This window comes from Mytilus californianus, unplaced genomic scaffold, assembly GCF_021869535.1.
Source record: "Mytilus californianus isolate M0D057914Y unplaced genomic scaffold, xbMytCali1.0.p SCAF_3, whole genome shotgun sequence".
Classification (NCBI taxonomy): domain Eukaryota; kingdom Metazoa; phylum Mollusca; class Bivalvia; order Mytilida; family Mytilidae; genus Mytilus; species Mytilus californianus.
This window is the reverse complement of record NW_026262679.1, coordinates 17,052,837-17,068,192: the sequence shown is the minus strand read 5'-3', so window position 1 is coordinate 17,068,192 and position 15,356 is coordinate 17,052,837. Positions and strand designations below refer to the sequence as shown.

Sequence of the window (15,356 nt, the reverse complement as noted above, 5' to 3'; positions counted from 1 at the left end):
CCTTTTTGTAAGATTTAATTGACAAAAGTTTTTCCTCGACAAAAAATTATGTTTAGGCCAAAGTAATTTACACAATTTTGGGGTGAAATACAATGGTAATTGTAGCGGACTTAAGCTTTGGCAACTTTCAAATAAACATACATACAGAAGATACATGTAGATATGTCCAAGTAATAAAACAGCAAAAACTTTGAGTTGAAACTAAATGTCTCACAAGTCGATTTTAACTAACAGTTATAAGATTTATAAACTTATGTTTTAGAAGGGTCGGCTGCTGGTTGACTTTGTTGAAAGTTGTACTTTCCATTAATATTTTTGATAATTCTTACTATCCTTTTGTATGTTTCATATTTCTAACAGTATACAGGTTGTCCGCCTACCTCATTCCTATGTATACACTATAAATATATAAAAGGTAATAAAAATTGATACACAATATATCTATATGTTACTTACATCTGTCCTACAAACAACTTTTTCACCTCTGGATCGATCAGAATGTATCGGTTATACGTAGCATCCGTTGATATAAGCAATGCTGAAATGAGTAAATGTAATAACGTTATTTCATCGTATGCTCTATAACTCTGAATGGAAGTTCAAATTTGATAAAATGAATGAACACATTTCTTTGTGATCGGTTTTTATTTGAGTTTCTCTTTTACGGTTGTTTTATTTTTACCTTTAGTAGCTCAATTACCCTTAATGTATATACAAGTTGTTCATGGCCTACGTTCGCCAGTTCACATGTACTATTCGCCCCTAAATACATCGAGCCAATGCGTCAAACTAAGCATTGCAGAGATAATGTAAGTACGGACAGTCATTGAAATTAATCATGTTTTATCAATTGAATGAGAAACGAAGCTGCCGGAGGAAAATATAATGACATTAGCACTTGCTAAATATGGTGCGTCTAAAAGCACTCAGTCTGGTTGTTTGTTTGGTTTTTTTTTCTATTTTATTCAGCTTTCTATGAAATGAAAAAAATATGTATCATTTGAACCGTTACGGGACTGAATTATTGGAAGACTCTCCATAAAAATCCATCTGTTTATGTTGATGAACAAGGGTGGCAAATGTGTCGACACTGATCCCATAAAGGTTTCACTAAACATTATGGCAAATCACTTTGTAGTTGTAGTCTCTTTAACTACACAACTTTTGCGTGTGAAGCGTCACGGTCTCTTACATGCATTATATGTTAAATCTAAATCCGGCAAACGATATGTCTTACAGATGAGGTTCTAGACTCTGATTGGTCAAGCCATGAAAGTAATATAAACGTACAAAGACATAAAATGTCAATCGATATATATATATATATATATATATATATAAATGGCACCTTCTTTTGCCAACATTTTTATTGGGGATTTTGAAGAACGCATAATCTTGAGTGTGCCATACAAAAAGTAAAATCACAAAAATACCGAACTCCGAGGAAAATTCAAAAAGGAAAGTCCATAATCAAATGGCAAAATCAAAAGTTCATACACATCAAACGAATGGATAACAACTGTCATATTCCTGACTTAGTACAGGCATTTTCTTAAGTAGAAAATGGTGGATTAAACCTGGTTTAAGCTAGCTAAACCTCTCACTGTTATGACAGTCGCATCAAATTCCATTATATTGACAACGATGTGTGAACAAAACAAACAGACATAATATGTAAACATATCAAAAATAGGGGTACAGCATTCAACATTGTGTTATAATCTTAATCACTTTTAAAACAAACAAATATGTAACAAGGAAGTACAAAATGGTATACAGACCAAGCATATTAGCACAAATTAAAAACAAGAATACACACATTTACCATAGTACAATAACAAAATGACGAGATGTATAAGTACAGAGCCACGTCATATATGTATCAATGAAACATAAAAAGGCATATAGACAAAGCACATTAGCAAAAATGAAAGACAAGAATACAAAAATGTTTTACAATAACACAATAACGAGATATATAAGTACAGACCCACGTCATATGTATCATAGAAACACCAACAGGCATATAGACAAAGCACATTAGCAAAAACGAAAGACAAGAATACGAGAATTATCATAGAATAGAAACACAATGACGGGATGTACAAGTACCGAGCCACGTCAAATGGATATCAATAAAAACAGACTAAAAAGTAATATTCATAAAGACAAATAAAAGAAGAGTATAACACGTTATAAAAATGATAAACAACGTCAGTACCCAGAATCTATACTTCAAGACCATCATGTATTATTTTTGAAGTTGATACGGAATATTTATCAACAAGGTCTTGGTACATGTACCTTCCGATGATTTTTAGAAAAATTACGAGACGTTCTTTGACAAACCCCTGGTTCATCAAGTGTCTGCTCAGACACTGGTGACGTTTTCTTGGCTCCGTTTTATTGATGATATTGACATGAAATGGAACGATACTGCAGAACATCTACAAGATTTTTTAGATCATTGTATCAAGTTCCATCATTCAATTAAATTTACATCTAAATTTTCAAGCGAGAAAATTTCTTTTCTCGACACCACCACATTTGTAATAAACGGGGTCATGACAACTGATCTCCACACAAAGAAAACTGACAAACACCAGCTTCTCTCTCCGAAAAGTTGTCAACCGCGCGGCCGAAACACTGCTTCAGGAGCATTCCTTACAGTCAAGCTATCAGGCTAAAGCGAATTTGCTCCTCGGATTCCAAACTCAACTACCGTTTGGGACAACTCAGAAAACAACTAAAATCAAGAGGATACAAAATAAATATAATACAGAAGCTTCCGATAAAGCCAAAGAAAAAGATCGAAAGATCCTCATGCAATACAAAGATAAGTCGACCCGCACAGATAGAATTCCGTTTGTTGTCACTTTCTATCCCGATCTGACAAATATTTCATCTACTGTCCGCAATCAATGGCGTCTTATTGAAAATTACTCTTCCTTAAAAGAAGTTTTTTCATTACCTCCTGTTATTGCTTATCGCAGACCCAAAAATCTCAAAGACATACTTGTTGCATCTAAATTTAAAAAAAAGAGAGACCTCTAAAATCGGGTGTTACAAACAGTGCGGAAGAAGCAATTATAAGTGCTGTAAAGTCACCAACATTGAAAACTCTTTCACCAGCGCAGTAACAAAGCTGCGATACAGCATCTATGTTACATCTAATTGTAAAACGGAAAATAGAATTTATATTCTTACTTGTGGAACTTGTAAGCTACAATATGTTGGCGAAACAGAAACTAAATTCAACATCAGACTTAATAATCACCGGTCGTCTTATACCAAAGGAAGAAACTGCTCTATCACGAGACACCTCCTAAGAAGGGACAAACGTTTGAAAATATCACCTTTCAAATAATACAGGTCAACCAAAATTGGGACACCCAAAGTAGAAGACAAAAGAGAGAGATTTTGGACGAATCAGCTACGTACTCTTGAACCTGATGGACTGAATGAGAGAGATGAAAAACAGTTTTATCAAAAACCAAAGGAATAATCTTGAACTTCTTACTATTTTACAAACGCAATTGTTTTTTTTTAATAATCGCAATGTACAATAAGCTGCAAAAATTTCTTTACAGAATCCGATTTTTACCTGGATGGCTACACGCGCCGGATGAAGCTTATTTGTGTAATGAAATATTGCGTGAATGAAAAAAATAAAACAACTATTTATATATATATATAAGACAATGCCTTGATTTAAAATGAAACAAAAACAATAATGTTTAGTACAGTTATAACTCACTTATATACCGGCCTAATAGTCTCGTGGTAGCACCCTCGCCTCGAGCGCGAAAGGTTAAGGGTACGAACCCCATCCCGGTCAAACCAAAGACTTGAAAAGGGGTATTTGGTGCTTCTCCGTTTGCCCCCGGCCTATAGGAGTAAGAGCAAAGACTGTTCGGTTCTGTGTCAAATCAATGTGTCTGGGTAGGTGACACGTTTTCCTGAGGACTGATACCTTGTGAACTAGCATCCTCGTCATCTTAATTATATTATAACTAACCTAATTATAGTAAAACTTAAAAGAAAAAAAAACATAGGACTACTAACCGCCTTTTTATATTGAAATGTTTAGTATATTAAAATGTGCACAAGAATAAGAGAACACTTTAGTGATGCTCCAATAATGATAAAAAAATCCCTCGACTCAATAGGAAGCTTTGGCATGTTATACAAGTTAACATCCATTTTGCATTGGAAAACAAATATATATTTTAGCAAATTATATTTTGTTGAAAATATACAAGTATTTTGAAATATTCAGGGTGTACCAAACGTTTTACTATTTTCATAAATGACATTTACGTTTTGTTATTTAAACAATACCATTGCCAAGCTTCTTAACTTGAAACACACATAGGCATTTGATCTTATTATCAATTCATAAAATCCAGAAGGACTTCGAAATATTCAGAACATACACAATATAAAGTGAGCGCTTTGAGTTATCATATGTTATCGCATACTATCGTACTTTTTAATTGACTTTAACATTAGCATTTAAGTGTTTCCATAGCACTATTGAGCCTTACTTATATAGCTTATAATACCTGGAAATGTCAGGTGATATGAATGGTCTGAGCAGTTGTATTCTCCCTCGTCACTGAACTGGGCGTTCACAATTCTTAAATCAAACTGTCCGTTACTATGGCTTCCGGTTACAAATATACGACTTCTCAGATCATACGGTAAATGTTCGTTGATATATTTTGACTCTGCATACAATGTGCTATCTTTTCTCCACTCAATTGTTTCGGCGTCCGAAGCAGCTATACTACATTCTAACAAAACGGAAGTTCCGTGAATTGCATACCTAGATTCAATGCTACACACAGGGTAACCTAAAATAAAGAATGCTTTTATTTCTGGCTATTACAGTTTACCAACTTAACCAGCTTAAAGCCAAACGATATGTATGTCGTTTTAGGGTTTAATGCCAATGTCGTTTTAGGGTTTAATGCCAAGGCGACATATATGTCGTTTCATTGCGACCTATAATACATTAAATAATCAATGTTGTATAACCATTATCTTGACCATCGGTCATCTATGTTTATTTTTGAAGCAATGACGTCATTGTGACGTTATAATTATGATAAAAGTAGGTTGAGTTTTCTGTCTTTGAAAGTGTCGTCTATCAGTACGGCAGACGAGAACATTGATTGTTATATTTGCATGCAAGCATATACCGCTGTACTGGTACTGAAGATCCAAACATTAACATTAAAAGAGCTGGTAAACCAATATAATTAATCAACAAGACCGGAACTTTCGGTCATAAAACTTTAGTCAGTACTTGGAGTACTAAATGTGTGCTCGAAACATCAAATTCAATATTTTGATTGGTTGTTTTTTTAGTATGAGTACGATACTCGTACTCAAAATTTGTATGATTCAAGACCAGGTCGCCGCTGTTTGCATCGTAACTTATCAGAAATACTTCATATTAAACTTTTTATGGACTGCATTATAAATATATTTGTCGGACTGTGTGTTGAAAAATGCTTTAGAAATTTTTGCACATTACTTATGTTCGAATAGTAGTTTTGTATGGGTTTACCCACTCAGTCCAAAATGAACATTTCGGTCGACCTACGACAGAATCCCAAGAGAATAGAAATGCCCATATGACAAAGTAAGACCTCGGTAAATACCAAAAGAAGGTATAAAATAAACACTCATTTTAAACATTGGAATGTATTAGAAATTCCCTAACATTGTTGATTAAAACCCCCATGACAATGCATCTAAAAAGCCATCATTTTATAATCTGAGTTTAGTTCCTAATATGCAAATGGTGTTTAATTGATAAGTGACAAATAAATGATCTTTATTTTATAAAAAAAATCGTATTGATAGTTTGGAAGTTTTGGTCCTCGATGCTCTTCAGCTTTGTACTTGTTTTGGCTTTCAGACTTTTTTCATCTGAGCGTCACTGGTTAGTCTTGTGTGGACGAGACGCACGTCTGGCGTATTAAATTCTAAACCTAGTACCTTTTGTTAGCTATTATTCGTGTGTTTCTTTGTCCTATATGTTCTCCCATTTATTTGTATTGTAGTCATGTCATGTAATATTGTCATTTTAATTTTATATTTAACATTGCCATAAAAGCGGGAGGTTTGGCATGCCAAAAAAACAGGTTCAACCCATCATTTTTTTCTTAAAATGTCCTGTACCAAGTCAGGAAAATGGCCATTGTTATATTATAGTTCGTTTCTGTGTGTGTTACATTTTAATGTTGTGTTTTTGTTGTGTCGTTGTTCTCCTCTTATATTTGATGCGTTTCTCTCAGTTTCAGTTTGTATCCCGGATTAGTTTTTATCTCTATCGATTTATGAGTTTCGAACAGCGGTATACTACTGTTGCCTTTATTTATATCAAAATTGTATTGAGAAGAACACAAGTTTTTGCACCTGGGAAAAATAAACGATTGTAATTGAGTCTTCATTACCCATTGAAAAGACATTAGGGATATACAACCCTTTCGTACAGTGGCGAGAAATTTTCGTCACGTACAATGTAAAGCTATAAAACCAGATTTAATCAACCATTTTCTACACAAGGAAATGGGTGTACAACATGTGACACCCGTCGTGTTGCTCATGTTAGTACAAACCCGGTAAAAAGTCTTATTCCTTAGATCAGATTCGAGGAGAAGAGGACGGGATTGTGGTTCAACGATTTGAACGTATCCGTCGTTATCTGTGAAACAGATATTCAATAACGGTCAACCAACTCGTCCGTAAACTTTTCGAAGGGATGATTTTAACTTCACCACTTGGATTCTTTGTTCAATAGCTTCCGGTTTGTTCTCAACCGACACACATTGTCAATTTATAAATAAAAAGATACGAGGCAGACTTAAATGTAACTGTTAGTTGGGATTGATGCGTTCAAAGTCACCAAACTTTAAATCATTTAGTGAACGGACATCATCTATATAGCGGAATGTGAAGTTATCCGTGAAGGATAATGCTAGCTTCATTTCATTCTGTCTATGAAGATTCCCCCGTATGAACTATGAAGTTCGTCCCATATAAATAAAGGAATAAGTCGACTAGAAAAAGAGCACAGTTTGTTCCCATGGGAATTCCGATTTTTTGCTGGAAAACACGTCCTCCAAAAATAAGAAATATGTTGCCAATCAAGAAATCAATCATCTTGATAATGTTACTTTCAGAGAATGTTTTTTTACATCATTTACAAAGTACGAGTTGTCACTCTCTAAGACAAGATACTGGTATCTACGTTGGCCATTCTTTTTTACGAAACACAGCAGGACATATTATTTCAATTTTTGGAATGGGGAATACTCGTGTAAAGGGTAGAAAAGTAAAATATTTTAATACCATTGCAAGAGGATCAGAATTAGATTGTATACACTCTAGCAGATCTTTCAATTTTTTATCCACATCTGATTACGCAGCCCCTACACAAGATAAGTTCACAATAACTTTAAAGCCCGGCTTTGATTGTTTATAAACTTGATGTTAATATTTTAGAAAGATGTTTCGTGGTGCACTTGGAGTATCCAGCAATATATCGTTGTTTGTAAGGACACTTATGTAACTTAGGTATCGAATACAGTGAAGGAAGACCCAGTTCATACTGTACTAATCACTTTGCTTTTTTAATTCACCAATTTGATGTTTAATTTGAATTCTGTATTCAGCGACAATACGATGAAGTTTTCGCCACTTTCACTTTAAACTGTCCGGTGTTTTGTCGATGTCGTTAATGTAATTACCAGTCGGATGCGATTTGGGTATATTTCTTCTCCCATGAGCACAGGGAACCTTTCTATACCAATTTCCTGCATCAATGTGAATTGTTGGGCATCATACTGGTGACCTGAAAACACATACTCTACGTACCAAATATACCCAGCGTTGTTGAAATTCAACTGCATGATAACGATAATGCCATACACCGGAGTAATATAGTTCCAGTGGCTCGATTTGACGATGGATCTCCGTTGATGTTCCGTCAATGGCTACCACTGCGTCAATACATATAGGCCATGTAGATCACATGTCTCTGCATGCAATTATTTAAAACATTTACAGAAGTGTTTTACATAACGCATGCTATTTTTCATATTTCAATACATTTTTATTTGTTCAAATAGCAAAAAATGCACTGTACGAAAATAAAAACGTTTTCTTCAAATGGCACGAGAAAAGCATAAAATGACAAAATGCAACACATAAAACAGACATTTAGAATCACCATATAATCGTGGCTACGGTTGTGGAGCAAACAACAACCAGCGAGCTATGAATGGCTGTGACAAATAAAAAGATCAAATCCATGGGAGGGGGTGGGGGTTGGGGTTTGGGGTTGGGGGGGGGGGGGCAGCATAATATCAAAATATTAAATACTAAACTGAGACAAGGAGACAAGGAAACACCAATGACCAACATATTCCGGACTTTCGAAAGGCGCAACAAACATGAAGCAAGGTTTTACTAACCTCGTTAGATCCAAAACAATCCCTCCTGTACGGTCAGTGGTGAAATAAAATTTAACTCAAAAAACAATGTCATCCATTAAAAAAATTAAAAGGTGAAGAAAACCGAAAGTCAATCTAGAACAATGGAATTGAACACACAAACATACCCGTGGACAAGAAAAAAAAGACAATTTCACATAAAAAAACCCCAAAGATATGAGAGAAACACGGTCCTCGGTAAACTGGGATAAATTCAAGTATTCCAGGAGGGTAGGCAAGTGGGGAGTCTTGACGACAATCTGTGTAGTTCTCGTGAAGATCATGTTTTGGAACGGTGGAGTGGACAGGATCTAACTCAAAGGGACACGATTTGTTTTCATTTAGGAACAGACAACTGATAATTGCTAATCAGTTCGAATCACGACCATAAAACTTACGACGGATGACTTCAATCATGGGACAATAAACTCCTGTTAAATAACCAGTTTGCCTGGTCAAAAAATTGCAACAACAAAAAAGATAGCAAAATTACCCAACTTTAAGGTAAATTCAAAAATGTAAGTCCATAAACACTAACAAAATCAAACGAGACTTTTATCAACTCTTTGATAAAATATCATTTCACAAATATAAATTCAATTCGAATGTCTTACTAGTAATGAAATACTATGAATAGGAACTGGAATTTGATTCCAGATTATGTTCTAATCCATCAAAGAAGTACTTCAACAGTAACAAGGGCACCATGAAGCAGAGCATTCTATCGCACTAAAAATAGTGAGTTGTCTTAAGGCTTTTGACCTTTAAATCAATAGACTTCCAGCCCTCCCTATTTTGAATATGTACATCGAGTGTGATGAGCAACACAAAGTACCAAATATACTGTGTCCGGAAAGTGTATTATGGATGGACGAATAATCCTGTTACAATATTTCTAAGGGAGGGGATGAAGAAATAAAGATACATACAAACGAGTTAATCACTATCGATTATGAAAATATCATGTTATAACTGAATGATTTTTTATCTTTAGTATGACCCTTCCAATTCACCTGTAAAGTGTAGGTATCATTAGTCGGTGTCGATAATTGTTCAAAAGGTTTAGTATGAACCTTTAAATCTAGACGTCAATGAGGATGTGACCCAAAGAGTCAATTTATTGGTATTCTAGATATTAGATTAAACAGGGTATTGTGTATGGTTATATTTGCGATTTACTAAAAATGTTCACGTTTGATCACACATTTCTGTATGCATTGTTTATTTTTGTTTAATTACCCGAATTTATTGAGAACCAGGTATAATGCGACAGTTTGACAAATAACGATCAATAACAGCTGTAATGTATGGTGAAAATACATCTAAATAATATTTAATTGCAGAACAAGCGATGAAAAAGTGATGACCCTCAGGAAAAAAGGCGCATATTTGAATAATTGAATCGTATAGAATACCCGAAAATGATTTATCGCAGATAGCATGCATAAGGTCATTTTTCGTGGTGTAGCAAAAGGAAGTGTTTATGTAGTTTTCGACAAGAATCAATGAATTATGTGTCATCTGATTTTTGTAACTGACATATATCAACGACTAAAGAAAGCAATTGTGGATATCAATTTTAACAGATCTTTTTCGATTGAATTCTTTAAAATAAACAAATGTGGCGCGATTTTTAGGCTCCATGTTTCTTTAAGCTATTTAAATAGAGATGTGAGTGGTTAATTGTAAATGATTTTTATTATATCTCCTAAAAATAATATCAACAGTTGTATTTACTGAGGTTAAAGATCAACATATCTTATTTGTAGAAACAAAAATTACAGTTATGTAATATATTTAATGCCTTGTCATAACATGAAAAATACGCTCCGATGCATTTTGCTGGATTAAACATAAACTATTGTTCTAGTTTGTCAAAACAATAGAAAGGTTTTAACAAACATCTAATAAACGTGTAAAAATAAATGTGCAAAATAAATGTTTGAGATGTATAATTCATAAATAAAAACCTATAAATATATGATGTAATTATTATTAATTTTGTTTGTCTGATTTTGAAATATTTCGTTATCTAACTGCTGGTGTTTTCTACATGCTTAATTCTCAATTTTCCTGTAGATTACAAGAGGAACAGTAAGCGAACCTTTGTGTTATAAGTCAAAATTAAATATCCGAGGTTGCTAAGGTTGGTGTAAATGGAGTATATAAACTTCATAAAGATAGAGATGTGGTATGCTTGCCAATGAATAACTATCCACCAGAGACCAAACGGCGTGGATGTAAGTTAATATTTGATGTGACGGCATGGTAAGTAAAATTATCATATTTTACGACAGACAAAAACACAATTTATCTGCAAGGTATACCGTCTACTTACCATTAAACATCATGTACTGTGTTACAACCATAGATAAATCTGACGAGGAAAGGCATTACTCGACTAACGAAAGCTATTACTCGACGAACGAAGGCTATATTTTATATGGCCTAGGTGGTCTAGGGCGCTGGACACAGTGCAGACTGTGTTTCCACGATGTCTCAGACGCAGGGATTCGAATCCCGCTGAGGGAAGAACAAAAATTTGCTAACTGCTAACACAAATTTGTAGATCTAACATTGTTGGGCTAAATTTGAGACGACATTATATGCAGCCTGTAAATTCATTGTGCTTAACCAGTTAAAAATAGACTGATCTCATGCCAAAATTGTTCCGAGCATATATTTGTTGATTTTAATTATTCAGTCAAGATATTGTAAACCTACTTGATATTACCATGACAATCAAGACACATATTATGTTACGAACGATACAGGAAAAACAAACCCATTTTGGAGCTCAAATTTCGGGTATAAGAAACTATCGTTACAATAACAGATCAGACAATTATACTGCTATATAAACAGTTTAAAAAACAAATATACCGCACTCCAAGGAAAATTCAAAACGGAAAGTCTCTTATCTAAATACCTAAGACCGTGCCAATATGTCGCATGTAGAATTAAGACACCCACACAACGTATCGGTGAACAAATTCGAGATGTTGATCGAAAAACTTATGTATTGTATATTTCAATCGGTCTTCCTCTTAACTCTGTTTGAGCAGTTTTTGTGTAAGGAGTACAACGATGTTAATGAAGGCCAAATAGGGTAAACATGAACGAGAGTAATGTATTTACTGACATTTTTCAACGCCATACGAGGGAGCAGAAAGATCTGCCTACCCTACCGGATCCCCTCCGTTTTTTATGGGGCTCGTGTTGCTCAGTCTTTAATTTTCTATGTTGTGTTTTGAGTACTGCTTTTTTGTTTACGTCGTATGGCATTGTCAGTTTGTTTTTTCGACTACTTATGAGTTTGAATATATCTGTGGCATATTTTACTATTGAGAAAAGGAATTTGACAATTAAAAATTGAAAACATTACGTTTGTCATAGATAAACAACCGGTTTTGTCACAATTCTTTGAAGGAATTATGTTAACAAATGCTTTCCAGCAACATTCAAGTATAATGAATGTTTATAATAACTGATTAAAAGGAAGTCAGTTTGATAGACTTTTGTTAATCTTTTTCTCATATACGTTATGGTGGGAATTTTGCAAAACATTTTCCATCACTAAAATAACTACATGTTTACATCTTTGTCATTTGGTCATGATTGGAATTTTTTCTCATTGAAAAAACTAAAAAGATAGCCAATTGTGTCAGGAATTTACACGTTCTCAAAAACCAATTACAAATATTTTAATTTGCATTCTTTTAAAGCCAAACTTTAAATATCCAAAGATAACTATTAACATTTGAAGCTATGTATCTCAATAAAACTAATACAAAAAGCGATCACATTTGATCAATTTTGGATAAAGGTTATACAAAAATTGAAAATCAATCATAATGTATGTTATACAACAAAGACAATGAATAAACATTGACTTTTGGGTGAATGGTAATTTGAGGGTAATCAGTTATCAATATAAAAATATGAAGATGTGGTATGATTGCCAATGAGACAAGTTTATATAGTAAGTTAAAGACGGAAACAGATACTTTTTTGTTTTGTTCAATGTGCATATTTGCATTTACTTTCATCAGTAACGTCCAAAGTCGAAAAATAAGAAAGTCGGAGATGAAAAACAAATACATAGTAAGTTACATAGATGTTACACTGGAATGTTATATATTTTATTTTGCCTTTGTTTTGTGTGCTTCAATGTTATTTTAGTTTATACTTGCATATATACAACTTTGTGTCAATACTGTTTTGAAAAATATAAATATTCACAAACACTACTATGAAGGAATACTTTGTTATGTAGAGTTTGTCTTTATGATATTTGTATCCCTATAATACATGTAGCTATAATCTGTATTTGTGTTTACATGTATAACTACTTACCTAAGAGTGTTAAACATGAAACTGTAAATTTCCACATAACGCTAAAAAAGTAACAGAAAAAGACCTAGTTAAAACATTATCAATAAATACATTTACCTGGCTATGGAAAACAATCGATATTGAAAAATGAGTATTGTTTAACGTGGAAAATCTTAATTTACCAGCATATCATGTTTGATCCAATGTATAGATGGTTCCATGAACTGAATCCTGGTAATTAATCTTTGATAATTGTAGCGGTTTCATCTTGTAACATTAACAAATACAACTGTGCAGTAACATGCATCAAATTTATAACGGTCTATTCTTGACAACTGTGGCTGTTTTACATAATTTGTGTTGTTAGGGTTACAGGCGTACACAAGTCATTTCTTTCTTTCATATCCGTCAATGAAACAACATATAAGCTATATCAAATAAACAAGTTCCACATAGAGATCAACATACGGGTATCTAAAATAGACAAGGGTCTATTCCATATATTAAGCTTACAGTCCCTAAGGGTAGAAAATAGTAAAGATTCTAACAAAAACGAAATCACCTTTATACAATTTCATTGTAGATGTAAGCCACTATATCGTTGACGCATATTCCATATTTCCTGTTTTATATAGTTAAAAACATGAAACAAATTCCAATAAAACGCTAGGCTTAAGCATGTTTTTATTACTATTTCAAGTGAAAAAAATGTACATGTGAATTTTTTTCCAAAACTTGATCAACATTCTCTCACCTCAAATTGAATTTATATTCAAACAATTTGACATTCAGTATCATGCAATCAATAAGCAGCTGTTTATGTGAGATAAACAAATCAGTAAGAACGAATAGAGCAACATAATATACATGACATTTATGATAAGGTAGTAGTTAACCAACAATGTTCAAATCTCACAGGTTCATTTAAAAGATACAAATCAAATTAAAAAAACCAAAAACTATGGAATTGTTCATCAACCCGGGGGATACAAAATTGCAGAAAGGACGTGGATGAAACTCGTTTGGAGAAGTATGCAACCTTCATAAAAGTGCGGAAAACCACAATTTTCTGAAATTTTACACTACATACATTGAAATAACATTGTAGACCTGTAATCAGCAAACACAAAGTACATAAAGATAATGAATTTGACTTTGAATGTGTGAAATTATATAATGCATCACCTAATGTTTGTGTGTCATACCCGTGGTTGGGAAAAACAAAAAGAGGTCCGTATGATTATAAATTGTTCATCCAGTCTACATTATTCTAAACCTAACACAAAACAAAAACAAAACAAATGTCAACTTTGTTGAACTATGAAGCATTTGAATTTTATGATAATCAGTATTCGTAAGTAGAAATGTTCAACATGGCGGTAATTCGCTGCATGTTCTTATCTTAGATGGGTACCGGCAAACCATGCACCTCTTGTCATTTAAAAAATGCAGAGTATGGAATACTCAAATCCAATCCTGTTTTTAATTCTTGAATAATATAACGATTTATTTGTTATTTTAACTGATACATGTATCTAGGTAAGCATTATTTTCCTATTTTATTTACAAACAATAAATTTAAAGTAAGTGTCGAATTGGCAAAGCATGTGTACCTATTAATTTTGAATACCATTGTATTATGTATTGATGAGTGTGTAAAGATCATCTCTAAGATAAAATTGGTTAAAAATTAATACAAATACAAAATAAAACTACAAGTGTGACTGATCTAAACCAATGCACAAATATCACTTCTAATCAGTGCATGTTAGTACATATTAAGTAGGTTAGGTCTACACGAATAAGTACGTTTTGTACCTGTCCTGTCATGAATTTAAAAATTATAATTCACAGTTGTGTAAGAATTTTTGATTTAAAGATACATTTTATATTTGAAAAAAGTAACACTATTTAACGGTCGTTATGTTGGCATGTATTTTAAACATTTGTTTTGTATAATGACATCTGAACTATTGTGTATAACAACATTATACTCATTATATGAATAACACGTTTTCGTGTACGAAACGAAGGTTTCAACATAGTTATATTATATTGAAAGGTGCACATTGAAATTACCGTATCACTACTGCATAATAACAATATTTACTGCTAGACTAACATGTGAATATACATAGCACTGCGACCGATCCGATATATAAAATAATTGAATCATTGAATCATAGTAAATCAAAAGGTAAATTTGAATAAGACAATCGACGGACTGGTTCAAAAGCATGAAATGAAAACCCGAAATGTAACACTCGAGTTCGTTACTGCACAAGTCCCCCTTTTTGTGGAAGATATGGTAATACAGAGACAAATATTAAAAGCGATAGTAAGCAATCAAATGAAATTATAGCACAAGTATTCACATTTATCTAAACTGAATAAAAACCTCTCTTAGTGAGTAGTTAATCAAAGATTAAAATATTTCGCAAATTGACATATCATTTAGGATTTACTAGAATTAAAAGTCATTCAGAAAAGCACTTGGGACGTACCAAATGTATA

The 15,356-nt window shown here is 33.2% G+C and overlaps 1 protein-coding gene across 5 annotated transcripts in view; it reads right to left on the bottom strand.

The window, feature by feature from the left end:
* The window catches only part of LOC127734025 (semaphorin-2A-like), a 134,289-nt gene that overhangs the window by 93,168 nt on the left and 25,765 nt on the right, over positions 1–15,356 (bottom strand). For all 5 annotated transcript variants that reach the window (XM_052243579.1, XM_052243580.1, XM_052243576.1 and 2 more), the window contains exons 3-5: positions 12,864–12,904; positions 4,566–4,856; positions 457–538 (exon numbers count right to left, since the gene is read on the bottom strand). In XM_052243579.1, the coding sequence (XP_052099539.1) occupies positions 457–538; positions 4,566–4,856; positions 12,864–12,904 (414 nt within the window). The remainder of the gene's footprint in view (positions 1–456; positions 539–4,565; positions 4,857–12,863; positions 12,905–15,356) is intronic.